The sequence below is a fragment of the Geotrypetes seraphini genome, chromosome 5, assembly GCF_902459505.1.
Source record: "Geotrypetes seraphini chromosome 5, aGeoSer1.1, whole genome shotgun sequence".
Classification (NCBI taxonomy): Eukaryota; Metazoa; Chordata; class Amphibia; order Gymnophiona; family Dermophiidae; genus Geotrypetes; species Geotrypetes seraphini.
The window spans coordinates 14,558,005-14,585,086 of NC_047088.1; the positions used below are offsets into that span (position 1 = coordinate 14,558,005).

The 27,082-nt window shown below is 40.4% G+C and overlaps 1 protein-coding gene across 4 annotated transcripts in view; it reads right to left on the minus strand.

The window, feature by feature from the left end:
* The window catches only part of LOC117360252 (wiskott-Aldrich syndrome protein family member 3-like), a 90,440-nt gene that overhangs the window by 44,254 nt on the left and 19,104 nt on the right, over nucleotides 1-27,082 (minus strand). Inside the window, exons 2-3 of one of the 4 annotated variants that reach the window (XM_033943902.1) lie at nucleotides 16,706-16,859; nucleotides 8,258-8,392 (exon numbers count right to left, since the gene is read on the minus strand). In XM_033943902.1, the coding sequence (XP_033799793.1) occupies nucleotides 8,258-8,392; nucleotides 16,706-16,838 (268 nt within the window). In that variant the 5' untranslated portion in view covers nucleotides 16,839-16,859. Of the gene's footprint in view, nucleotides 1-8,257; nucleotides 8,393-16,705; nucleotides 16,860-27,082 lie in introns of those variants that run through there. The other 3 variants (XM_033943905.1, XM_033943903.1, XM_033943906.1) reach the window with 3 other exon arrangements.

The window sequence follows — 27,082 nt, forward strand, 5'->3', positions numbered from 1 at the left end:
TGTTTGTGAAGAACACGAGTGATAGCATAACAGTACAAAGGACTGCTATACACATTACTTATTCAGTATACAACTTCAGCGAAAAATTCATAGAAATATACAATAATGACAGAATTTGTGGGCTACACCGATGAGCAGGTCCAGAAATGGTTACAAAAACCTGCTCTTCTGGATGAAGGTGGTGAATCAGGAATAAAAAATCTCTGGGAGGATTGGGAAAATACTCATAAGAGAATGATAAGGGCCGAACTCCATGGGAGCACCCTGATCCAATACTTAAGAAAGGCAATGATACCATGAGGCCTGCGAATGCTCAAGGAACCACGAATGTTCACTACAGATAAAGTAGTCTTAGAAAAATGGACGGCAATCCTCAATCGCTGTAGCCGCGATTTGATGGTTTTAATAGTAGAAACTACCAATGCCGTTGAGGATGAACTGAGAATAAAATTGGCTAGTATGGAAGTTGAACTTAAAAATAACTTTCAATCTGACAAATATGATAAACAGATGAAGGACTTCCAACAGACACTTACATCATTTAAGGACTCTTTGCGACAGACTAAAATTAAAAAATTTAGGAGACGAATATGATTATCAGAATGATAGAGTATATAACTGGGGTAAAAGTAATGTTAAATCAAATAAACAGCAACCTAAAAAAAAACCTAGCCTTTGATAACTCTACAGGAGAATCAGAATACTCTAGTGATGGTGGGAATGAAAATACTAACAACAAGAGTACTACAAAGCCTTTTTAGGCACCTCAAACCGCGGCAAGAATCGGGGCAGCAAACAGGGCCGGAGTGTGAGCATGAGAGGAACAGGGGGCCCGATAACTCGCAATTATAAACTTAACCACACGGACTTTGACTATCCCTCAAGTAGAGGTTTTACAGTTAGGGTTAAATTTTATTCCAACCACATCTTATGATCCTTTTCGGATCAGAGCAGCATTTTTTAAATTCATTCGCAAGCTACAACTGAGAGTGTTTTTCCAACATAACCCTCCCAGTGTTGACATCTCTATAAAAAAACCTGTGAGTAGTTGGCTACCCCCGGGTAATACTCACCCTGCCATTATAGTGCTAGGGGACCTTAAGAGGGATGAAGAGGAGGTCCTTACCAGACACACTCATGGAAATTTAAATAAAGAACAACGGGAGGTTTTGCAACAACTTATTGAATGGAAGGATACTGTAATTCTTAAAGCTGATAAAGGAGGAACCATTGTCCTGCAATCAAGGGAGCAATATAATAAAGAAGCTCTTCGGCAACTAACAGACCAACAAGCCTACCAAAAATTAGAAGGAGACCCAAAAACCCAGCTACAGACTGAAATTAAATCACTGGTTGAGGATACATTGAAAAATTTGATGTTAACAAAAAAAGAAGCTGCTTTCCTAATGGAAAAACACCCCAGTACTCCGAAGATTTATTTTGTACCTAAGGTACATAAGGACATTAAGACCCCTCTGGGGAGACCTATAGTCTCTACTAAACGGTCTGTATTGGAACCCCTTTCCCAGTTTGTTGATTGCTTCCTCCAACCGATAACATCTAAAATTCCTTCTTTTATTAGGGACTCAGCCCATCTTATTACCATTCTACAGGAACTGGAAATACCGTGTGAACCTATCATCCTGGCTACTTTAGATGTTACCTCTCTTTATACCATGATACCCCAACAGGCAGCACTGGACATTATTAAATATCATCTGAATAGTAGAGAAGGTGAGACACGAATAAAAACTGAATTCTTACTTAGCCTAGGAGAACTGGTGATTCGTTCAAACTACTTTTGGTTTTCTGGAACTTACTACATCCAAACACAGGGGGTGGCTATGGGAGCGACCCTGGCACCCTCAGTGGCAATACTTTATTTGGCAAAAATGGAGGAGACTAGATGACATCTTTTTTATATGGAAAGACACTGAGGTTTCTTTGAAGGATTTTGTGCAGGAGTTGAATACCTTGGACCCTCAAATAAAGTTTACTCTTACATATAATAATCATAGTGTACACTTTTTAGACCTCACCATCATTCGGACACATGACTGTTTAAAAACTACACTGTATCGAAAACCAGTTGAGAGGAACACGCTGTTACAATTCCACAGCCATCCTTATAGACTTAAATTCAATCTACCAGTGGGGCAATTCTTGAGACTGAGAAGAATTTGCACAGATGAAGAAGCGTTTGTGAAACAATCAAGAATTTTGGAGACACGCATTCGCCAGAGGGGGTACCCCAGGAAAGCAATACGGAAAGCTTTCCCGAGGGCAAAATATGCCAATCGGGATTTACTGTTAGCCCAAAAGACACAACTCCAAGTAGAACAGCCTCAGATAGAACAACACACCCAAGAGGATAATAGACTGGTCTGTGTGTTACCATTTTATGATGGGTCGTACAACTTGGTGTCTAATATGAGAAAACACAGGCATGTGTTACAAATTATCCCTGAGCTTTTTGTGGATTTCCCCACGACTGCATATAGTAGAGCTAGCAATCTGGGAGAACAACTAGCTAAACACAGGTATGATGGAGGTGATATGATACAAGAGCAAGATCAGGATGTGGTACACGCGAAATGTGGAAACTGCCAGTGGTGCACTAATACAATTGAAGGTGGGGAATGGAACCCTCCGGGAAGGGAGATTATAATCCGTTCAAGAAGTAGGACAACATGTAAATCTTGTAATGTAGTATATAGCATTATATGTCCATGCGGTCTGATATACATTGGAAGAACTAAAAGACCAGTCCATATTAGACTAAATGAGCATAAATCTCACATTATGAACAATGTCCTGGAAGCACTGTTTGTACAACACTGGCAGGATAAACAGCATACTTTACAAGACATCCAATGGCGAGTGATAGATCATGTCAAAGAAGGGTGGGAGGGAGGCAACTATGAACGCAAACTAAATTACTGTGAACAGAACTGGATTTTTAGGTTGAATACGGTATACCCGGGAGGTCTAAACCAGAAAATAGAATGAATGTCTCTTATCTGATTCCTGATTCGCTACTGCTGCCCCTGATATCAGAGAAGAGGGAGGTTAAAAAGAGGAGCAAAAAATGCCGCGGCCATCTTTGTCACAAAATTTCAAATGATCGGGATGGTGTGGAGCTAAAGCAAAAGGGGTAACTATTCAACTACTAAAGGATTTGCTGGATGGGAAGAACCCCTTTCTTTAAAGATGTTTTTAGAGATGTTTGATCAAGAGAAGTTTCGTCAACAGGAAGCCTGAGGTCATGATGCCATTGTATAGAGCCATGGTGAGACCTCATCTAGAATACTGTGTGCAATTTTGGAGGCCACATTACCGTAAAGATGTGCTCAGAATTGAGTCGGTTCAGCGGATGGCCACCAGGATGGTCTCGGGGTTAAAGGGTCTCTCGTACGAAGAAAGACTGAACAAATTGCAGCTCTATACTCTCGAGGAGTGTAGGGAGAGGGGAGACATGATTGAGACATTTAAGTACATCACGGGACGGGTCGAGGTGGAAGATGATATCTTTCTTCTCAAAGGACCCTCGAACACAAGAGGACATCCGCTCAAACTCAGGGGAGGGAAGTTTCGTGGAGACGTCAGGAAGTACTTCTTCACGGAACGAGTGATAGAGCATTGGAACAAGCTTCCAGTACAGGTGATCGAGGCCCGCAGTATCCCAGACTTCAAGAATAAATGGGATACCTATGTGGGATCACTGCGAGGGTCATACCAATGAATAGGGTCGCTAGGATATAGACTTAGCAGGTCAGTAGAGTTAAGGGGGCCAGTAGACTTAAAAGGGGGTCAATGGTATGGGCAGACTTGATGGGCTGTAGCCCTTATCTGCCGTCATCTTTCTATGTTTCTAGCAGAAAGGTCTTTTAATTAAATTGATATCTTATACTGAGTTTAATGAATACATTTTATTGCAGGGGACTTTTTCTTGATACAGCCTTCGGGCAAAACATGTCGGAATGACAGGTCCCTTCCCGATAACTATTGACAAAGGGAAAACTCAGAAAATGCAGAAAAAAAGATAAGTTGAAAGATTATTTATTTATTTACTCAAGCACTGAAGTATAGAAGCACTAATGCACTAAAGCACTTTATATAAAACATAACAGTCTGATGAGGAGGCTAGTGCCACATAGTATTTGGCCACTCAAACCAACTGGCTAATACTGGCACTTCTGAAGACCAATGAATAAGTAAAAATTATAAATGAATATGTTATGAAGTACTGTTTGTGGAGAACACAGCTGAAAAGATAGAAACATAAAAACATGATGGCAGAAAAAGCCCAAATGGCCCATCCAGTCTGCCCATCCACAGTAACCATTATTTCTTCCTCTCTCTAAGAGATTCTAAGGGGCTATTTCCCATGCCTTCTTGAATTCAGACACAGTCTCCATCTCCACCACCTCTTCCAAGAGACTGTTCCACGCATCTACCACCCTTTCTGTAAAGAAGTATTTCCTTAGATTACTCCTGAGCCTATCACCTCTTAACTTCTTCATATGCCCTCTCACTCCAGAGCTTCCTTTCAAATGAAAGACACTTGACTCATGCGCATTTACATCACGTAGGTATTTAAACCTATCATATCTTCCCTCTCCTGCCTTTCCTCCAAAGTATACAGAATGAGATCTTTAAGTCAGCCCCCATATACCTTATGACGAAGACCATGTACCATTCTAGTAGCCTTCCTCTAGACTGACTCCGTTCTTTTTATATCTTTTTGAAGGTGCAGTCCGGTCTCCAGAACTGTACACAATATTTTAAATGAAGTCTCACCAAAGTCTTAAACAGGGGCATCAATACCTCCTTTTTCTTACTGGACATACCCCTCCCTATGCATCCTAGTATCCTTCTAGCTTTTGCCATCACCTTTTCAGCCTGTTTGGCCACCTTAAGATCATCACATACAATCACACCCAAGTCCCGCACTTCTGTCATGCACATAAGTTCTTCACCCCCTAAACCAGGGGCATGCGGCCCCATGAAATATTTTTTGCGGCCCCGGTCGAGGGCGAAGCAGTGTTTTCCTCTGCTTCCCCCGGGTGTTTACCGTCTTGCTGGCTCCCTCCTCTGTCTTGCTGCAGCCCCAGAAACATTTTTTTTTGGCCAATGCGGCCCAGGGAAGCCAAAAGGTTGGACTCCCCTGCCCTAAACTGTACCGTACCCTCAGGTTTTTGCAGCCCAAATGCATGACCTTGCATTTCTTAGCATTAAATTTTAGCTGCCAACTTTCAGACCATTTTTGAAGCTTCGCCAAATCTTTCTTCATGTTATTCACCTCATCCAGGGTGTCTACTCTATTGCAGATTTTGGTATCATCCGCAAAGAGGCAAATCTTACCCAACAGCACTTCAGCAATATCGTTTATAAAAATGTTAAAAAGAGCAAGCCCAAGAACAGAACCTTGAGGCACACCACTGGTAACATCCCTTTCCTCAGAGCGATCTCTATTGATCACTACCCTTTGTCGCCTTCCACTCAACCAGTTCTTGACCCAGCCCGTCACTTTGGGCACCATCCTGAGAGCACTCCATTTATTAGACGTCTGTGTGGAACACTGTCAAATTCTTTGCTAAAATCTAAATACACCACATCTAGCGCACTCCATCCAATTCTCTGGTCACCCACTCAAAGAAATTGATCAGATTTGTCTGACAAGACCTACCTCTAGTGAATCCATGCTGCCTCCGGTTCTGTTATCTACAGGATTCCAGAAACTTCACCATTCTCTGTTTTAAAAGCATTGCCATTAATTTGCTTACCACAGAAGTCAGACTTACCGGCTCCTAAAGCCACTTCATCCCACAGCTTTGGAACCAACTCTCCCCTCAAATTAGATCACAGAACAAATTGATGACCTTCCGAAGAGCAGTGAAGGCCTCTTTCTTCAACTAAAGGGTCAACTGCAACACCTCTGATCTCTCTCCCACTAACAACCACCAGCTGGCGACCCCCTGGTCCAATCTTCTGTAATGCTCCTCCAGGAATTCCCTAAGAATGTCCTCAAGTTACTGTACTACCCAGCCTTACCCTTTTGTGACTGTATTGTATCATCAAATGTACTCTCTAATGTAACTTCTGTGAATGTTGGCTTGTAACCTATTCTGAGTTCCCGGGAGGACAGGATAGAAATAGAATCAAATAAATAAATAAAATATTTCTTCCTTACTTCCACTTTTGTGGAGAGGGACCACATCCGCCCTTCTCCAGTCCTCCGGTACCACTCCTGATTCTAGAGATTCATTAAAAAGGTCAGTCAGCGAAGCCACCAGAACTTCCCTAAGTTCCTTCAGCTTTACTTTTAGCTAGCTCCTCACGAACACAACCCTCTGAAAATTGATCTGAGTCTACCCTCCTCCATCCCTATTCAGGTTTGTCTTCTGTGGTCCTGCTCCCGGCTCTTCAGCCATGACCACAGAACAGAAATATTTGTTAAGCAATTCAGCCTTTTCTTCATCAGCTTCTACATATTTCTCTCCTTCGCCTTTGAGTCTCACAATGCCACTTTTACACTTTACTACTATCACTAATGATCTAAAAAATGTCTTAATTCCCCGTTTTACTGTGTCAGCTATTTTTTCTTCCATTTGCATATTTGCTTTCCTGACTACACGACCAGCCTCTTTTAACTTTTCCAGATATTTTTGCCTGTTTCTCTTTCTGTGATATTTTGTAGTTTATGAAAGCTAACCTCTTATTCCTTACCTTCTCAGATACTTCTTTTGAAAAATCAAAGCGGCCTTCTTTTCCTCTTACTTTTACTTACTTGCCTCACAAAAAGGTTTGTTGCCCTTACACAGTGGGTACTCACTGCCAAACTGCAGGTGATTCTATAGAATTTGATTACGTAAACGGGACACTTGTGTGATAACTTTAAAATGACCAGTTAAGTAGGCTTTCCATAAAAGGCTGACAAAGTCTGAAAGCCTTGCACTGGAAGCCCTGATGACCCCAGACTGGGGAATTAGGCTCTCCTCCGCCACCACACACTTGCGTTTCACCTTCCTAATTACTTGCGGTCTCTGAGTGGGCCCTCTTCCCCACAGACCAGGTTTTTTGGGATTCCAACATCTTGGAGGATTGATTAGAGGCTGAGCCCTAAGCTCCCACGGCATGTGGAAACTTAGCCGATAATTCTGCACAATAAAACACAGGAATTAGGACTAGTCTGACCTAGGGAATCCATAACAGATGAGCCCCAGGCAAAATAAGAGGTTTTAAGGCAGAAAATAAGACTCTAGGAAAAAAAATTGCTAAAAATACAAAATAGTCACTGCCAGAAAATTGCGCCAAAATCAACTTGAAGCCAAACGGAAAAATAAATAGTGAATTATGGATTTTGGAGGTGGGGGAACCTAATCCTAATCTCAGAAATTCTCAAAACCTAATCCCAGAAATCCCCCCCCCCACTCCACCCCCATTTTTCTCCATAGGGAATAATGGGAGTACTTAACTGCGACTTCTGGTGCCTGTCAGCTTAAATCAGCCTGTCTCCAGAGAAAGGATTTCTGCCTTAGAAATTAGCCAGCAAAAATCCGCCGATAGAAATCTTCTGACTGCCAGTCGGATAGACCTCAACCACTGACTCTAACCCTCAAAGTCTTTGCGACGTGCCAGAGGGAAAATCTTTGCAGCCAGCTCCCTGATACCCAGAGGGTTCTTACACAGGGGCCTCATGGCCTGCGCTCAAGCCTCTGATGAACCAGGAAGCGAGCAGCTCCTATGGGAAAGAAAGTAACAGCTATTGTACAAATCCTACGTCTTTGCTACTGAATGTGTTTTTATGTGATTGCGGCATTTATATACTTGTGCGAGTTACTCCTTTGTAAGCTGCTTAGTTGTAGGCAGGTTATAAAGTTTATAAATAAATATATATTGTCGTCTTTATCCCATATTCACATCCTGCATCACATCATCTCACCATACAAGGAACTTGCAGACAGCCTGAGGAAGATACCCTTCCTCATGTCAAATGCATTCATTTTTAAATGCTCATTAGCCTTACAGGCAGCAAGTTTGCTTGCTTATATTGCAAACAATTTGAATTAATGTATGTGTTGCATCATTACAAAGGAAATCACTCACGAAGTATCCTTTCGAAAATCACTACATTCAAAATATTCACTGTAAAAGCTCAACCAAACCTTAACACACCAAGGTTTCGCTTGTTCTATCACAACCTGAACTCAGAGTTTATTCTAACTTTGAACAAACAAGTGATTGCTTGCGTTACCTTCCTCCACAGTGGAGTCCAACTGTGTGACTTTGATGACCAGGAGGTCCACCCTCTCCTGTAGGGAGTTCATCCTTACGTAGAAACTGTTGGCTTCATTGAACAATTCTCCAAATACGTCCTCAGCATGTCTGCCTAAACAGCCAGAAGATCAGGTCATAAAAGACACTCTCTCTCTTAGCATTCATCACATGCAAAAACTAAAAATTCTTCTGCAGATTTGTGACCCCATGCTGAAAACATGTTGGCCTTAGTGTAATTTTGTGGCAATCATTGGCCAGCTCTGTCTTCACTCTGCAGATTCTTGTTCTCTCCACCTACACCCCATTTTTCAAGCAAGCTATCCTTATGACTGACCTTCTCCTCTATAACCAACTCTTGACCTCACATGTTACACTTTGCTACATCTGAAACAGCCTTCTGACTTGGTGCAATATAGTCCCTCCTCTGTCATATTCAAGCCCTGCTTAAAATGTAGTCATACTCACAGGTGATAATTTTTCAGTCTGTCTTTGGATTTCCCCCCAGATTTGGGGACATTTTTTCCTGTTCTCGTCAGATATTCAATTTATGAATGTTACACAGACATCTGTTTAATGCATGCATATCAACTGTGCATGTCTTAATTTGTAGGTAGGTTCATGCACATTAAATCAATTCTGCAAGTACTGAATTTAAGGTGCACCAACCAAATGCCTGTAATTAAATCCTGCCTTTTTGAGATTGCTTCCAGTCTTGAAATCTGGCTCTCCCTGATAATATTCTTACTCATTTTGTCAGTGCCTATTTTTGTTTTATCTGTGTGTTAACAAGATTGCAATCCCCATAGAGTACAGACGTGTATGAGCACAGAGCTATGTATTATCTAGCAGTGCCACAGAAAAAAAAGCAGCAGTTAACCACTTGTTAAGAGAGAAGACAATTTTTAGTGATTATGCACAATTCTTACCAATAACAACAGACACAAAACATACACTGCCTTCTACTTGCATATCTCAGCTCCCTTTCTAGATGAAGAATCAGTTTTCACAATCCCTCTCTAGAGTGCTTTGTTATTACCATTAAAAAGCTGCACTGCCATCATGAGTTCTACTTTTCAACTGAATTAAAAAGAGCTTGTCTAGAGTTGATTTGCTCAAGAACTATCCAGCTAACAGCTATCTCCTGCTTTAACTTCGTCATTGCTGCCTCCATTCTCAATACTGGTTAAAGCTATGCACCAAGTGATGCTGTTTTCAGAGCTATTAAGATATCTGAAAGCTGCTACCACTCTCTATACAGAGGAATTATAAATGTAAAGAGAGAGCAGAAGGATACAGGAGGGCTTCTATAGGGAAAGTAAGTGTGTAATGTTGCAGGGGGGAGGCTGTGTGTCTGGGTGGGGCTATTTGTGAATGTATCAGTGTGTCTATGAGTTTGATTGAATGTGTATCTGTGCAAATGTACATCTGCTGGCAAGAACTGGATTTCTAAAGGATGTGTGAAAGAAGAGAGAAGACACTCAGCAGAAGGGAAAAACTGTAGGCGACAGTAGAGTTCTCATTGAAGTAGGAGGGATGCAGAAAAAAATTCAGAGTGGATTCCTTCTGCAAAGGCTCACAACCATGGGGAGATAACCCACTTGTCCAGAATGACACCTATTGCACTGGAAAAATTTATGACTAGAGTTTTAATTCCACGCTTTCAGATTTTAGTCAAGAGATGCCAGTAGATAAGACTGCTTATTCTACTGAGAACCAGGGAAGCCAATGTTCAGCCTTAACCCTGATGTTCTTTATGGCTTCAAGTAGAGCCCAACTGAACCCAGAATCTTCGGTTTCTATCCAAACCAAATCTGAGATTGAAATTGGCCACTTGGTTTCGATAGAAACTGAATCCACAACCAAAACCAACAAGGACCAGGCCCAGGCCCCACCCTCATCACTATCACACAGAGCCTCCCTTCTAAACTGCTTCTGCCTATATCGGCTCCAGTCCCAAAATGGCCGTCAAGACTTTCAAACAGTGGCCATTTTGGTGGCAGAGATGACTGGGGCAAGAGCAACTGGATCACTTTTGCCCCAGTTAGACCATTAGACCACCAGGATGACTGAGGTAACATAACAAAGTGCTTGTATACCGCATGACCCTTCAGTTCTATGCGGTTCACAGATTGAAAAGACTGAACAAATTCAGGGAATTACAATATTTAGTCCTTCAGGAATTTATCAAATAAATAAGTTTTCAATAGTTTCCTAAAACGATAAGATGAAGTACCAGCAATTAAGTGACTAAACTCCTTATCTGTTATTGCTGCATGGAAGGAAAGTAATCGATTAAAATGATTTTTTGTATTGACAATCCCTAACTGGAGGAAAGGCAAAAAATGCAAGGGACCGAGGAGAGCGTCTAGTATTAACTAATGTAAAATGATCCAACATTTAGTCTGCAGTAAGACCACGTAACACCTTACATCAGAATAATCTGAATTTGATTACTACTCTGGCTTCAAATGGTAGCCAGTGAACCATTCAATAGTAAGATGTAACATGGGCTGATTTCTTTAAATTAAAAATTAGTCTTACAGCAGTATTTTGAATCATTTGTTACAGATTATGAATGATTCAAAATACTGCTGTAAAACTAATCTCTATAGAGATTTTTTTTTTAAAGACCTGCGTAATAAATGATATTGCAGTAGTCCAAAGTACTGAGAATCAGAGATTGCACTAATAATCTGAAGGAAGAAATACTAAAATATGCTCTAACAAAGTAATTTTCACAATATGTGGAAACTTTTCGAACCAGATAGTCAGTGTGAGTTTTCATTGATAAAATCTTGATCTCAAATAATCCCTAGAATCTTGATTGTGGATCTGAGTATAGAATTCCCCCTAGTTCTAAACTCTGTTCCACCTGCTTTTTACCTGGTGTAGCCAAGAAAAATTTTGCTTTATCGGTATTAATTTTCAGTTTGTACTCTTCCATCCATTGTTCTATTATAGAAATTACTATCGATATTAACTATGTTGCTTGTGTTAAAGATGAAATAGGAATTACAACACTTATATCTTCTGCTTAACTATAGAATTTGATGTCCAATTTAGACAGTCTAGTTCCCAATAAGATCAAATAAATGTTGAAAAGCAAAGGGGAGAGAGAAGAACCCTGGGGAACATCACAGGTGTTACTCCTTTCTCCAGAGAGTGTATTATTAAAACAGACCTGTACATACGTGAAGTAAAAAACACTCTGGAAACCATCTATTGCAGCGGTTCCCAAACTCTAAGCCACAGCTCCAGAGGAGGAGCTGTGACTAATGTACAGGGGAGCCGCAGATTATTCTTCTATTAGACATCTTTAACAACCTTAAGAAATGAAAATGAACCGTATTTTTTGCTCTATTAGACAAACCTGACCATAAGACGCACCTACATTAGAGGAAAATCCAAGAAAAAATATTTTTGAACCAAATTGTGTATCCTGCCCCACCACCCTGCCCTGTACCCTGTCCCCCCTCTGGTGGTCTAGTGGTAGGCAGGGACAGGGCAGGCAGGCCTAGTTGCAGGCAGATAGGGCTCCCCCACCCCAAGGCAAGCAAGCAGGCAGGCAGGCCCCCGTATCTTTTTAAAACTTCTGCCATCCAGTGCTTCTGCCCTTCCCTCCGCTGACTCCCGAACTCTCATGGCAGCGTCAGAGGTAAGCACTTTTTAAAATCCTGAGCTTTCAGCGCTCCTGCCCTTCCCTCAGCTGACTCCAAAACTCTAGCGACAGCGTCAGAATGGAGCACGAGGCAGGCGTAAGCTTTTCGCGTTCCTGCCTGGTCCCGCTCCACTCCATGAATGGCTGCTGTCAGTCCTGCGAGAACTGGCAGCAGCCATTCACAGAGCGGAGCAGGACCAGGCAGGAACGCGAAAAGTTCGCGCCTGCCTCGTGCTCTGCTCTGAGGCTAGAGTTTTGGAGTCAGCTGAGGTAAGGCAGGAGCGCTGAAAGCTCCTGCCATACAGCGCTGGACAGCAGGATTTTTTAAAAAGTACGGGGGTACAGGGGGGTATTCGCTCCATAAGACGCACCCTTATTTCCATTCACTTTTTTGGGGGAAAAAAGTGCGTCTTATGGAGCGAAAAATACGGTATATAGAAATAAAAATGCAACAGCTGAATCTTCAGGTTATTTATTAGTTACTGTATTGATATTTATGGATAATAGAACAGTTTGCTTTCTGTTATCATTTGAATGTAATCACCATGGGGGAAAGACTATACATATGACTAGTGCGCATGCCTAGTGGCTTTGTGCGTGGCTAGTGACCTCTATTTGAATGTAAATAATCAGTGGATTGTTGGAGCAAACTCAGCTGTTATACTCGTATTTATCAAACTTTACTGGTAAAATAATAATACTAATGTAAGTAATTTACTCATATAGTATCGCTGAGTAAGCGTCTTTTTGTGTAAGTATCAAGTTCTGATCAACATAACTTTTAAAATTTGTTGTTTCAGAACCCTAAAAATGGACAAATTTTTATTGCATTTTAATAAGCATATGACAGCACAAAATGAAGAGCATGCGCCACAAATGAGTATGAGTAGCAGGTGTGCCAAAAAGAGGAAGTATTGTAAACATGATGATAATTATTTGGACTCTGGCTTCACATCAAGAAATGTTAATGGAGAAGAAAGACCACAATGTGTAGTATGTTTGAAAATTCTATGCTCCAGACTCTATGCTTCAAGTAAACTGAAGCGTCATTTAGAAACTAATCATTCACACTCGATTAATAAACTCATGACTTCTTTACCAGAAAATTTAAAGAATTAAAAGGAAAGCAAGGTACATTTTCTCGGCATTTGTCAATACCAAACAATGCTCTGCTAGCCTCATAAGAAGTTGTATATGGAGTTGTTAAGTGTAAAAGAAACCATACCGTTGCAACAGATATGATGAACATTATGATCGGTGAATCTGCGGGGAAAGTACTTTCAAATGTATCTTTATCTAATGATACTATCAGTCGGAGAATTCAACATATGTCAGAAGACCTCAATGACCAATTGATTGAAAACTGAAAAGAAAGGAAATTTGGCTTGCAGTTGGATGAGACCATAGATAAGAATAAGGATGCACATTTGATTTGTTATGTACGTTTTGTAGATGGAAATGCCATTGTGGAAAAAGAACTTTTTTGTAAAAAAAAAATGGCTGCAAGTGCAAAGGCTCAGGATTTGTTTGAGATCCTAAATATACTTATGACTGAAAATAATTTAGAGTGAACAAAGTGTATTGGGGTCTGTACGGATGGTGGTTGTTTGATGTCGGGCCACTATGAAGGATTACAAGCCCTTATTCAAAAGAAAGCTCCGGCTGCAATGTGGACCCATTGCATAATACATAGAGAAGTACTCGCATCAAAGCATTTGAATTCTACATTGAATTTGGTCCTAGAACACGTGGTGGATGTGATAAACTTTATAAAAATTCACCCAGTAAAAGCAAGATTTTTCAAAAAATTGTGTGAAGATATGGGAGCTGAACACACATCTTTGTTATACTACTGCCACTCATGCCGGCTTTTTTGTGGCAATATATTGGCCCACATATTTCAATTATGACAAGAACTCTACATTTTTCTCGAAGAAGACAGGTTTTTTTATGAAACTGGCTTACTTGTGTGATATTTTTGAAAAGTTAAATAGGCTGAATCTCTCCTTGCAAAGAGACATATGCACATTTTGAAATTGATCAAGATTTCAGCATTAAAAAAAAAAAAATTACAATTATGGTGGAGAAAAATGCATGAAAACAGTGGCAAAGATTGTTTTTCCCCTTTTGCAGCAGGTCAAAATCTCCAATGAAGTTGCTTTGTCTGACAATCTAATCTAATCTTTGGTTTATATACCGGGTCATCTCCCAGTGGAGCTTGACAAGGTTCACATGTAATTAAGACTAGAATACATAGCAGAAAACATAGGAGAAGGAAGAACTAATTAAAAACTAAAGTACATCTATCACAAAGTATCAAATGGTTTGAAAAATATTTTCAAGAAGATAATCCCACAAAATTCACCGGGATTCAGGATCCCTTCAGAGTCAAACGTCCATCTCACTTTACTTCTGAAGAAAAAGAAAATCTCACTGAGCAGTCTTGCAACAATTCGCTCAAGACACGATTTAACAGCATGGATATTACTGAATTTTGGTGTTCAGTAAGAGATGAATATCTGCTGTTAAGCAGCAGAGCACAGAGAATCTTAATTCTGTTTGTGACTTCCTATTTATGCGAGGTTGGGTTTTCGGTGCTCGCTGTGATAAAAAGCAAATACCGAGCGAAAATCAATGTGGAACAAGAAATGAGATTGGCGATATCCAATATGGTTCCCAGATTTGAGAAGATTTGTAATGAACAGCAAGCTCATCCATCTCACTAGTTCTATCAATATTTTTTGTGATTATTATTTTTTATATTCGTTGTTGATTTTTTTTCAAATAAATAATTCAAGATTGTGATAACCTTTATGATAAGTTATTTTAATTTTTTATGATATCCTTTTTCATGGTACTGTGATACATATAAACTGTTATCTTTATCATATCGTAATTTTTTGCCGTATTTTCTAAAACATGCGGCTTATTCCAAACAGGTCCTCTCGGACATTACCTACCAAACTGTATATCTTATACTCTTGCTCAGCAAATTGTATTTCTATATTCTTGCTTTCTTGAAGTCTCTGCTCTCTGTATTTCCTCTGACTATCTGCATATTGTAATTCGCTGAATGTCCAGCTCTCTTGATTGTAAACCACCCAGAAGTCGCAAGATTGTGGCGGTATAGAAGAATAAAGTTATTATTATTATTATTATTTTAGGTATGTTTCTTTTACTAACATTAACTATATGTATGCATATAATTGGCATCCACCCCTGAAGCAGTCATGGGTAGCCGTCGGGCTCTTCTTAAATTAAGTAGTTCACCACATAAGATAAGTTAAAAAGAAATTTTGCCTGTTTTGGATAAATATATTCAAGATAAGACCGATGATGAATATCTAATCCCAGTAAAGGCACGAAAAATTACACTAGTAGTGCCTCGGGTGTTTGAGGTCTTAGGTTGAAATTGAATTATATATGTGATTGTTCATAGTAAGTATGACATGTCATTTAAGACCCATATTAAAGCTGTGATTTCCAGTGAGTTTTTTCAAACTGCAGTTATTGAGGAGGTTGCGTGATTATCTATCGGATGACAACTTTCAAACAGTCATGTTATTGATAACACCGCTGTTTGATTATTGTTATATATTTAGGGCTGCCTAAATGTGTTTTGCGTGCTTTGCAGTTGGCACTGAATGCTGCCACCTGCCATATTTTGAAATTTGATCATATCACTCCGATATTACTCACGCTTCATTGGTTGCCTATTGGGATGCGGGTAGAATTTAAGATTCTGTGTTTGATGTTTAAGGTGCTTCAAAGTAATTGTCCTTCAGTTGTTCGTTCGTTTTTCCAATGCCATTCTCCTTCCCGTGAGTTACAGTCTGCTGACAGCTTGAGATTGGAAATTCCATCTTTGATAACTGTGAAATTTTCTAGCAGTCGTAAATCTATGCTGTCTGTCCAGGGCCCGGTATTGTGGAATGCCCTGTCAGTTTCAGTGCGTCAATTGACCATGCTTTGTCAATTTAGAAAATAAGTAAAAATGTTATTTGAATGCGCTTTTGGTAGCAGCTGTGTGTGTGTACATGAATCTCTGCTTCTTTGTGTTAGTCTGTGGGCTTCTTGCACTGACCTGTCTTTTTGAAGAAATATTTTGTGATTGTGCATAGATGCTTTTATTACATTTTTGATGTGTTTTGCCATTGTTTGTCATTTGCTGATTTTGCATGTTTGTATTGTTCCTCGCCTAGATTTGAAGATAGGCAGGTTACAAATAATTTTAAATAAATAAATGTTGGGCAGCCTTGTTTAGATCTGGGAGTTAAGAGAGGCAAAGACTTTTCCTTATTGTCTTCTATTCTCCATATTGTATATCATGGATCATTTATTTTATTGTTTTCTCAAGTTTCTTACTCTACCATTGCCTTAGGCATAAACTTATATTTTAAGCCTTCTAGAGTCATTAAATACAAAGTGCCTTGAATAACTACTGAAAAAAAATGTGAGCTAAAAAAGATAAGTTTAAAACAAATTAAAATCATATTTTTCCATAAGCAGAGATTGGGAAGAGTTCCTCTCTTGATAAGCCCCCACATCTCCTTAGTTGCTATCATGCATATTAAACATTTACAACTAATTTAGGCTAAAGTATTACATAATTTTTCCAATGTAATAAGTCTAATTATTCACCAGTCCAGAAGGTAAGATCGTGCTTGAGCTATGGACCCTGTCTCTTCCCAACAGGATCCAGAAATTCTACACAAGTTTACAAATGGAGTCTCCTCTGCCCTCCCTCATCAATAGGGTGCAACTTACTAAGACTCCCAAGCTGTTTGATGATGGCGGCCAGGGTACTATTAGTGACACATTCCAACTCACTGGTGACCACATCAGGGACTGTCCCACGGCACAGGTGGCGTGGCTCAATGCTCCTCTTTACCAGCGGCATCTTATTGGCAACACCTTACATCTAAAAAGACACAACAAGAAAAATAAAGTTTAAGAATGGCATATAAAAGGCAAAGAGAGGAATACAGACATCAAGAGATAGAAAAAAAAAGCAATAAAGGAAAATCTAAGATGGAAAACAAAAAGAGACCAGCAGAAAGATAAAGAAAAACAGTCAAAAGTAGAGAGAGAATAGCAAAGAGGAAGAAAAAGGTCAAGAAAGCCCCAGAAACATAGCTAAAAGGAGTAGCCTAGTGATTCAGCAATGCAAGGAAGCCTGGGTTCAAACCCTACTTCTCCCACTGATGCTCCTTGTGACCTTGGGCAAGTCACTTTACCCTCCATTGCTTCAGGTACAGCTTAGCCATGTGGGCAAAAACAAAAGACTCAGTACATCACCTAGGACTCAGATTTGGCAAGACAAGTAATTACATCTCAAAATCCAAATTCAGTAGCAAAAGCAGGCATTTCCAAACTTAAACAACCAGAAAAAAAGCACAAAGGGCCTCAATGAAAAGGAGACAAATCTTTATTGACCCAACACAAGCCATGTTTCAGCACTCAGTGCTTGCAACACAGGTCTTGTGAATGATTCAACCAGAAGATATGATATTATAACATAAAACGATCCACATGCTGAAGTGCTCAGTTGCCAACAGAAAAAAATGCAGTGTTCCAAGATAGACCGTGGTGAGTTGCGCTGATATTTGTGTGTGAAGTAGAGGAGTAATCTAATAGGGCAGTGACCTGAGAATCAGGTGAACCAAATTCAATTCCCAATGAGCTCCTTGTGACTCTGGATAAGTCCTCCATTGCCCCATTGTAAATTGTTTTGATTGAAATCACATAAAGATGGTCATCAAATCCCATCCCTTTTCCTTTATTGGGCTATGGATTTGAGGATTATGACTTCACTACAGAAAACCTGTCACAGGACTATGCTTTGCAATTTGTGATTATACATGTCATAATATGATGTTTATGTTTGTATGTATTTTTTAATTTGTTTTACTGTTAACCATTTTGATGCTACATCAAAAATTGGTATACCACATTTTAATAAAACTAAATTAAATAGAGGTCAAGAAAGAGGGAGAGAAGGGGCAAAGGGGAAAGCAAGATAGCTATTAGACAGAAAACCTGAGGTAAATACAGAAGTAGAGAAGAAAAGAGAGAATGGTGGTTCTGCATGTCAGAAACAAAGGGGAGTGGTTGTTATGCTCGTAATTTCTTTTTCATCCTAGTCTAATCAGTCCAGAAAGTGTAGCAGGCAGAACCATAAGTGCTTGGTTGCCTATAAAGCATGGTACAGCATGGAAGCTGGTCAATATTTGTTTCCATCAAAAAGAGGACATTAAATGGGGCATAAAAAAAAGAGAGTAAAGCTGCAGCAGGAGGGGCCATTTGGACTGTTCTGTCCATTGAATGTCAGGCCCTGACAACATGAGAAGAGAGCAGTCAATAGGGCTTTTCTCCCTCTCAAAGATCCTGGGAAGACAGCTGCAAGTGGTTTCCCTAGAGGCTGTCCCAACTGTCCCACGGAAACAACCCCAAAATATTATACCTTAAGGGCTCTTTGATCCAGCTCCCATAGCAAGGGTCCGCCAAAACCCATGCCAACTCTGTTGCAACTTGGTCCCTTGGATGTTTTTGGTTTCTTGCCTGCATCAAGGCTCCTCCCCCCCCCCCACATGCTTCTAGCAGTAACTCCACCAAAGAAAACCTCAAGAGAAGAGAAGGCAGACATTACAAAAGGAGTGAAGCACTTTGAATCAGAGCAGCTCAGAAAAACTGAGAAAAACCAGGTACAGTATTCTGGATCCATGGAGGGAGAAGTGTGCTGAATAGAATCGATTTTATCTGAATTTGAATTCAATTGAATTACAAGAGATTATTTTATTTATATTTATATACCATTTATAGCTTAAGCGGTTTACATTCAGGTATTCAAGTATTTCTCCCTATTTGACCTGATGGGCTCACAATCTAACGTAACTGGGGCAATGAAGTGTTAAGTAATATAATACTGCGTTAAAATTGAAGTCCATTGAAAAACTAAGGTAAGAAGTACAGAGAGAGAGGACACAGATACTCTTTTTATGGTAAGCAGTGGAAGATTCATTCTGCCTCCAGTGAGTCATCTTCATGCCCACAAATTGTAGATACTTACCAGACAATATTCAAATCAATTAAAGCAGGTAAGAGAGGCTCCTCCTACCCACTTAAATCACTCGTCTGTAGCTAAACTGCTGATATTTAGTAGCTCTTTATCAGTTAAAGCCTGTGCCAAAACCGGCTAAAGTTGGCACTTATTTGGTTAATTGCTGATATTTAGTCCTTGCCCACAAAAAATAACTGCTTAAAAAGCAGTCCTGTCTTTAAGCAGCTCAGCTTATGCAGTCAAGGGCTAAATATTGCACTAAACTGTATAAGCTTTAGTGGTCAACTTAAAACTGGCTATTCAATGCAAGTGTCTGGACATGGCCCAGCAATGAATATCTGGGAATACAGCCAGCAGTGGATATAAAAATGCTGACCACTGCTAGCCATATATCAGCTGGTTAATGTCTGGCACCAGCTCAATTTCAGGGTTTTAAGGGACGGATCCAAGACAGGCAGAGGAAAGCCTTAAAAATGAGCGTGCTGAAGGAGAGGAGGGGGAGCCCTCTCCCACATCAGCGAGATTAATGGAACAAGTGGAAGGAGAAGCATCCTTAAGAATGTACTAGGAGATTCCTCACTATTTCTCTTCCAAGTTTATATAGATGTTTAAACACCAGGAAGGGACAGAACTAGGTGCGACACTAAATAGCAAAAAGACTAGAGGGTCATAAGAACATAAGAATTGCCACTGCTGAGTCAGACCAGTGGACCATCATGCCCAGCAGTCCGCTCATGCGGTGGCCCTCTGGTCCAAGACCAGCAACCTAACTGAGAGTAGCCCCACCAGCGCACGTTCCTGTTCAGCAGAAACTTGTCTAACTTTGTCTTGAATCCTTGGAGGGTGTTTTCCCCTATAACAGCCTCTGGAAGAGCATTCCAGCTTTCTACCACTCTCTGGGTGAAGAATAACTTCCTTACGTTTGTACGGAATCTATTCAACTTTAGAGAGTGCCCTCTCATTCTCCCTACCTTGGAGAGGGTGAACAACCTGTCCTTATCTACTAAGTCTATCCTCTTTAGTACCTTGAATGTTTCGATCATATCCCCTCTCAATCTCCTCTGTTCGAGGATATAAGGAGGCCACTATAGTCCTTTGGGGGTCCAGATCTCAAGTTCAGCTTGGACAGGGCTCCGATGAGCCAATCATCCAGATAGGGGTTACTTGGACTTGGACCCCCATTTTGCAGAGATGAACAGCCACTACCACCATTACTTTGGTGAAAGTGCAGGGAGCCAATGCCAATCTGAAGGGAAGGGCTACAAATTAGAAATGCTGCTGGAGAACATGAACACTCAAATATTTCCTGTGTCCCAGGAAGATAGGCTTCTGTTAAATCCAGAGATGCCAGGAATTCTTCTGGAGTTACCGCCACAACGATTTATCGGGCTGTTTCCATGTGGAAATGTGAAATTTTCAAAAAGGTATTGACCACCTTGAGATCCAGAATGGACCTCCAATCCTCTGTGCCTTTCTTGGGCACAATGAAGAATAATGAATATCTGCAGGAGTCCAATTCAGTACTCCAGTGTGAATGTTTTCGAGCCACTGAAACGTTGCTCAGACCATGGCCTCTTTTTCTGGCCTCGCAACTGGAGAATCTAGAAACAAATCCAGAGGATGACAAAATAATTCTATCTTGTGTCCCTCTTGTATAAAGGAAAACAAGAGAATTGACCAAATGATCTTCACAGACAAATCCAAGAAGAAACAAAAAACAATGTGGAGAAATGATGTTCCTGAGATGGACTTTATTAATATAAAATAATATTAAAACTTAGCAAATCACGTAAAAACCTCTAGGATGCAGTCCGCTGAAAAGCTTTGGACCCTGGATATTTCTGTGTAGCATTCTGTAATAATTTGGCTTGTTTAATTTTCTTGATAGTAGAAGGGATATATGTGAAGGGGAGGGGAGACAGGGGTTTTATTGATCCTTGCTCTGTATTATTTGTATTTATAAAATGACAATTGTACAGAATATTCTTTCTTTTTCTACTTTAATAAAATACATTCAATATAAAATCATAACTGAGGCTTGTATGGATGGGATCAGATGATTTGCGGAGACCGAGCTCGCAGAGATGGGGCGGAAACGGGATTTTAAAATTTTAGTCCTAGTAGTTTGCCGGTCCACAAAATAATTCTTTTATTTCTGCCGGTCCATGGGTGTAAAAAGGTTGAAAAACACTGGTCTAGTCGGCACTTATACGTTTTGACTTAGACCAAGTCAAAGCAGGTATAAGTGCCAAAAAAGGGGCCGCTGAGCTGATCACGGCTGCCCCCCCTCCCCCCGAGACACAGGAAAAAAGGCAACACCAGGATATTAACACCTTCCCTCAGCCGGCCTGTTCCTGATGGGGCAGTGGCAGCCTTTCCCCGGCAGCGGTGGCATGGGGGAGGGCAGGGAGAAAGAAAGAAAGAAGGGAGCAGGGTGAAACAAAGAAAGAAATGGGGCATGAAGAGAGAGAGAGAGAGAAAGACAGATATACAGAAAGAAAGGGGGCATGGAGAGAAAAAGAAAGAAGGGGCAGGTTGAAAGAAAGAAAAAGTTGGGGGAGGGAATGAGGTCTGGAGGAGAGGACGCATACAGGAGGCTGAAAGAAGGGAAGAAATATTGGATGCACAGTCAGAAGAATAAAGTGCAACCAGTGACTGATGAAATTACCAAACAAAGGTAGGAAAAATGATTTTATTTTCAATTTAGTGATTAAAATGTGTCCGTTTTCAGAATTTATATATGCTGTCTAAATTTTGCACTATGGCCCTCTTTTACTAAACCGCAATAGCAGTTTTTAGCACAGGGAGCCTATGAGCGTCGAGAGCAGCATGGGGCATTCAGCGCAGCTCCCTGCACTAAAAAACGCTATCGCGGTTTAGTAAAAAGGGAGAGGTATATTTGTCTATTTTTGTATAGTTGTTACTGAGGTGACATTGCATAAAGTCATCTGCCTTGACATCTTTGAAAACCCGCAGAATATAAATGATAATTAACATTTTCTCTGCGCAGTGTGCTTTGTGTTTTTAAAATTTTATTGTTGGCAGATCATTTTGACTTGGCCACGAAGGTAAGGGGGAGGGAGGGAGGGGAGCTGCTGAAAGACATCTAGTAATCCTTGCAGGCTTGACTGTGCAGGGAATTATTTTTTGTAAAATCATGTTTTGTTATGTGACTGCCATTATTTAAACTTTAATTTCTATGAATGAATAGAATGAAAATGATATAAAATTACTTGCTTGTTTTTTTATGTGTGTGCGCTGAAGGAAAGTGGAGAGAGAGTGGGCTGAGGACGCTGAAAGGAAATGGAGAAGAGAGAGTGGGGAGAAGACGCTGATTTATAAATTGACAACTGTATAGAATATTGTTTCTTTTTATACTTTAAAATAATAAGTTCAATATAAAACAATTCAAGGCTTGTGTGGATGGAAAAAGGTGGTTTGCGGGGATGGGGACCGAGCTTACGGGGATTAGTCCAATAAAATTGTATTTTATTATTTCTCATTATTTGTTTTATTTTTATTTGTTAATTTGTAAAGTGGTGATTGTTATGTATCAGTTTTTTCAAATTTACATCTACTGTCTTTATATTTTGCACAGTATTAGAGGACATGTATTACTGTTTTTGTGGTGCTGTGGTGTTGCATTGTATGCAGAGTCTGGTTTCTTGGTAGTTCACTTTAACTTTTGTCTACATATTTCTATTTTTAGTTTGTGATTATTCCATATTGGGCAAGGGTATATCTGTCTGTGTGTATGAAAGGGACATGACTTTCTGATAGCATCGACTTTACAGCATCAATTGACTGTGCAGGATCTGGCTTGTTCAGTTTTACAATGTATGTGTTGGTGTTCTAGTGCTCACTGCAGTGTTTAAGATGCTGCCTTTTCCTAGGTACACTCTTGTGCGATATGTGGATTGTTACTAAAAATCATATTTTTCATATAGATGGGGGGTGTCAAAAAATGATGGGCCCCGGGTGTCACATATGCTAGGTACGCCACTGCCTGTTCCACCCCACTTGTGATTTTACAAACCTCTACATTTCCTCTCTGCTCAGCTGAGTCCTAATCTATATAGTTTTTCATCATAAGAAACATGATCCATCCCCTTTATTATTTGTCACCCTTCTTTGTATCTTTGTTGAGATGGTGTGACCACAACAGCACATAGTACTCAAAATGTAGTCAAACTATGGACCACAGAAAATTATGATATTTCTAGTTTTATTCTCCATTTCTGTCAGAAAAATTTTACTGCCACCATGCAGAATTGAAGAGTTCAACACACAGCCCACACGATAACTCTAAGACCTTCTTCTGGGCTATAATTCCTAGTAATGATATCAGCATTCTGTACCTGTCAGAAGGATTATTTTTCCCTATGTGCATCACTTTGCAGTTGTTCACATTAAAATTTTATCTGCCATATCAACTAGGGCTGTAACAAATATTCACTTCTGATTCGGCCCCAAATAAATTATTCATATTTGGCTGAATAGTGATTTAAATTTGAATACAAATAATCTGTGTCTGTACTGTGCCAAATCCTATTGAAATAAATACTTTCTCTCTGATTTCATGTTGCTTCTTTTAGTCTTTGTTATGTTAAAGCTCAATGCCTATTATTATTTGATATTTGTACTCAGCTTTAATTTTAACACCCATCTCTCTAGTCTGGCAAGTTCCTACGATTCCTCAGTCTTGTGTTTTAGCTACTCTTAATATTTTTGCATCATCTGAAAATCTGTCATCACTCATCAGGCATTTTGTCACGTATGCTTTCTAACAGCAGACATTCAGACCCGCAGTGGCTGCCTGCACCAGCCTTGCAGTATTAGTATTGACTTAAGTTAATAGGCACACATATTAAACAGACACATTAGGTGGAAAGGGTGATAAAACAGTAAAATTTGTAAATGACAGCAGTGCCATATCATATCAAATGTGCTTCTCGCATACTACTCGACATGGGCAATTTTCTTTTAGTACTGTTTAGGAACCAAAGATCCTTAGCCAACAGATAATCAGGAATGTCATAAAAATTCCAATCAGAAACCAGGGAGAAGATTTCAGTGGATTAATCTTGATAACAAGAGCTAAACAGAACTGTGACTATTTACTTCAATTCTTCGGCAGATACCATGTTGCCCTCCTAACATTTCCTCCTTCATGTCAGAGTCTGGCTGCCTTTAATAAGGTATACGGCAATAATACAGTTCAGCTGTGCAATTCAAGGAACCCCTGGTTGATGCTGAGGTAGAAGTGAACTTAACTGTATCACTGCAGTGACAAGAAGCAAGGAAAGCATGGATTGAAATATAGTGAGAGCTCATTTCCAGATGCCGTCACGGTAATTAAGCTCTGCTGGTGTCTCACATTAATAAAATGTAAAAATGTCCCTCTCTCCACCCCCTCCAAATTCCCAGGACCAAGAACCTCAGGCTGGTTTATTTTGCTGCTGAAGTGCTGATTTAGGGTAAAAAGCAATTTAAATCAGCAGTGGCTACACATTTCTAACACAATATGTCACACTACTATTACTACAACGCTACCAGACGTACACAGTGCTGCACAGTCACGAAGAAGATATTGTGTACTTTGGATTTTCAAAAGGCAAAGGTTAAAAATTGGTTGAAAGACAGAAAACAGAGGAAGCTTAAATGATCAATATTCTCAATAGAAAAGGGTAAATAGTGGGGTTCTCCAAAATATATACAGGAATGAGAGAGAACAAAATATTCACTCTCATATCATTTCATACATATAAATTAGCTTAGAATTGTGAAGAATCCTCTTCTTTTCATTGATTGCTCAAATTACCATATTTTTCGCTCCACAAGACACACTTTTTCCATCCCAAAAAGGGGGTGCGTCTTATGGAGCAAATACACCTCCGCCCCTCTCCTAGTGTTCTGCTGCTGCTGGTGGGCCACCCACCCCCTCCCCCCAGCCGATGCTCACTGCCCTTTTACCCGCTTGCCTCCGCAGGAAAGGAAGAGAAGGGCCGGTGGTGTGCAATCGGGCCCACAAGCGTTCCCCCAAGGTCAATTCTGATGTCAGAGAGGTCGCCCGGATGTCAGAATTGACATCAGGGGAAGGCTTGTGGGCCCGATTGAACACCACTGGCCCTTCCCTTCGTGGAGTCACGGCAACAGTGGGCGAGAGGTGGACCAGGGAGGAAGAATCAGCACGGCAGGGAGGAAAGCAGGCTTCGTGGAGTTGCAGCAGAAGGGCGAGCGGCGGACCTGGGAGGAGGAGGAGGAATTGGCGCGGCAGGGAGGAAAGCAGGCTTCGTGGAGTTGCAGCAGCAGTGGGCAAGTGGCGGACCAGGGAGGAGGAATCGGCACAGCAGGGAGGGAGGAAGGCAGGGAGGCTTCAGTGCGGGAGGGAGGAAGGCAGGCAGGCTTCGGTGCGGGAGGGAGGAAGGACAAAGGCTGGAAGGAAGTGAGGGGGAGGGGGCAAGAACCCGGGACATAGGAAGGAAGGAAGGAGGGAGGGAATAGAAAGAGACAATTGTTGGGCCTGAGGAAGGAAGGAAAGAAAGAACTATCTAGTGCAACCAGAAATCACCAAAGGTAGGATTTCAATTTAGTGATCAAAATCTGTCTGCTGCAGTATATTTGTCTATTTTTCTAGGGGGCTGGGTTCAGAGGCACAATTTGGTTCAGAATACTTTTTTCTTGGTTTTTCCTCCTCTAAATCTAGGGCGCGTTTTATGGTCAGGTGCATCTTATGAAGCGAAAAATATGGTAATTACAGTTTCTTGTTAATGGGGGGAAAAAGTCTCAGATCCCCATGTGCTGCGAGTACAAAACTGAACAGACACACTAGAAAGGGTAACTACCTCATTGATTCAAACAAAACCTGTCCAATGTATGTATAATTCATTATGTCTGCTCCAAAGATTCTCATTTACTCTTTCAAAGCGCTATGAAAAATAAAGTGCAAATACTTAGCTTGGTCAGGGCTCAGATATTAAGCGAAGATGTTATGCTTTCCTGCTGAGTGCTCTCTTTGCCCGTTAGCTAGCTGGTGTTTCACTGTATAGCTGCGTCAGGGCAATGGACCGTTTCCTTGAAAAGAAGCAAAATAAAATCTCAGCACTTAAAGAAATAAAAAAGACATAGAGAAGAAAACTTTTCAACTCTTCTCAAGCTTACTTCCGGTGTTAATTCTCCACGCTCAAAAATGGCAAAGATGGCGTCAGTCTCTGTCAGAAGGGACAGGCAAAGACAGCACTCAGCAGGAAAGCATAACATCTGAGCCCCGACCAAGCTAAGTATTTGTACTTTATTTTGCATAGCACTTTGAAAGAGTAAATGAGAATCTTTGGAGCAGACATATTGAATTATACATAAACTGGACGGGTATTTTTGAGCCAGTGAGGTAGTTATCCTTTCTAGTGTGTCTGTTCAGTTTTGTACTTGCAGCACACAAGAATCTGAGGCTTTTGCCCCATTTAGAAGAAACTGTAATTAATTTGAGACAATCAATGAAGAGAAGAGGATTCTTCACAATTCTAAGCTAATTTATATGTATGAAGTGATACGAGAGGGGTATTTGTAGTAAATAGTGGGGTTCCCCAGGGGTCTGTCCTGGAACTCCCGCTTTTTAACATATTTATTAATGATCTAGAGATGGGAATATCTAATGCGATAATTAAATTTGCTGATGACACAAAGCTGTTCAAAGTTGTTAAATCACAAGAGGTTTGTGAAAAATTGCAAGAGGACCTTGTGAGACGAAGACTGGGCATCAAAATGACAGATGCACTAAAGTCAGCGATCATCGATGATCGTTTTTACTGACCCGATGCACAAAATGGCTCACCACATGTTTTTCCCTTGATCACCCATTTTCCGATCCAGCCATGCAAATTAGCTATCGGAAAAAAACGACTGGTTTATTTTCATTTTTTTTTTTTCAATTGCACTGATATTTTGCATGTGTTAAACACGCAAAAAATCTGTCCCATTAAAAAAAATGTACTCAACCACTATATTAGGCAAAAAAGTCCTCGTATGAAAAACAAATCCAACCAACACATAGGAGGACTAAAACAGAGATCAATCCTTGCTGATTA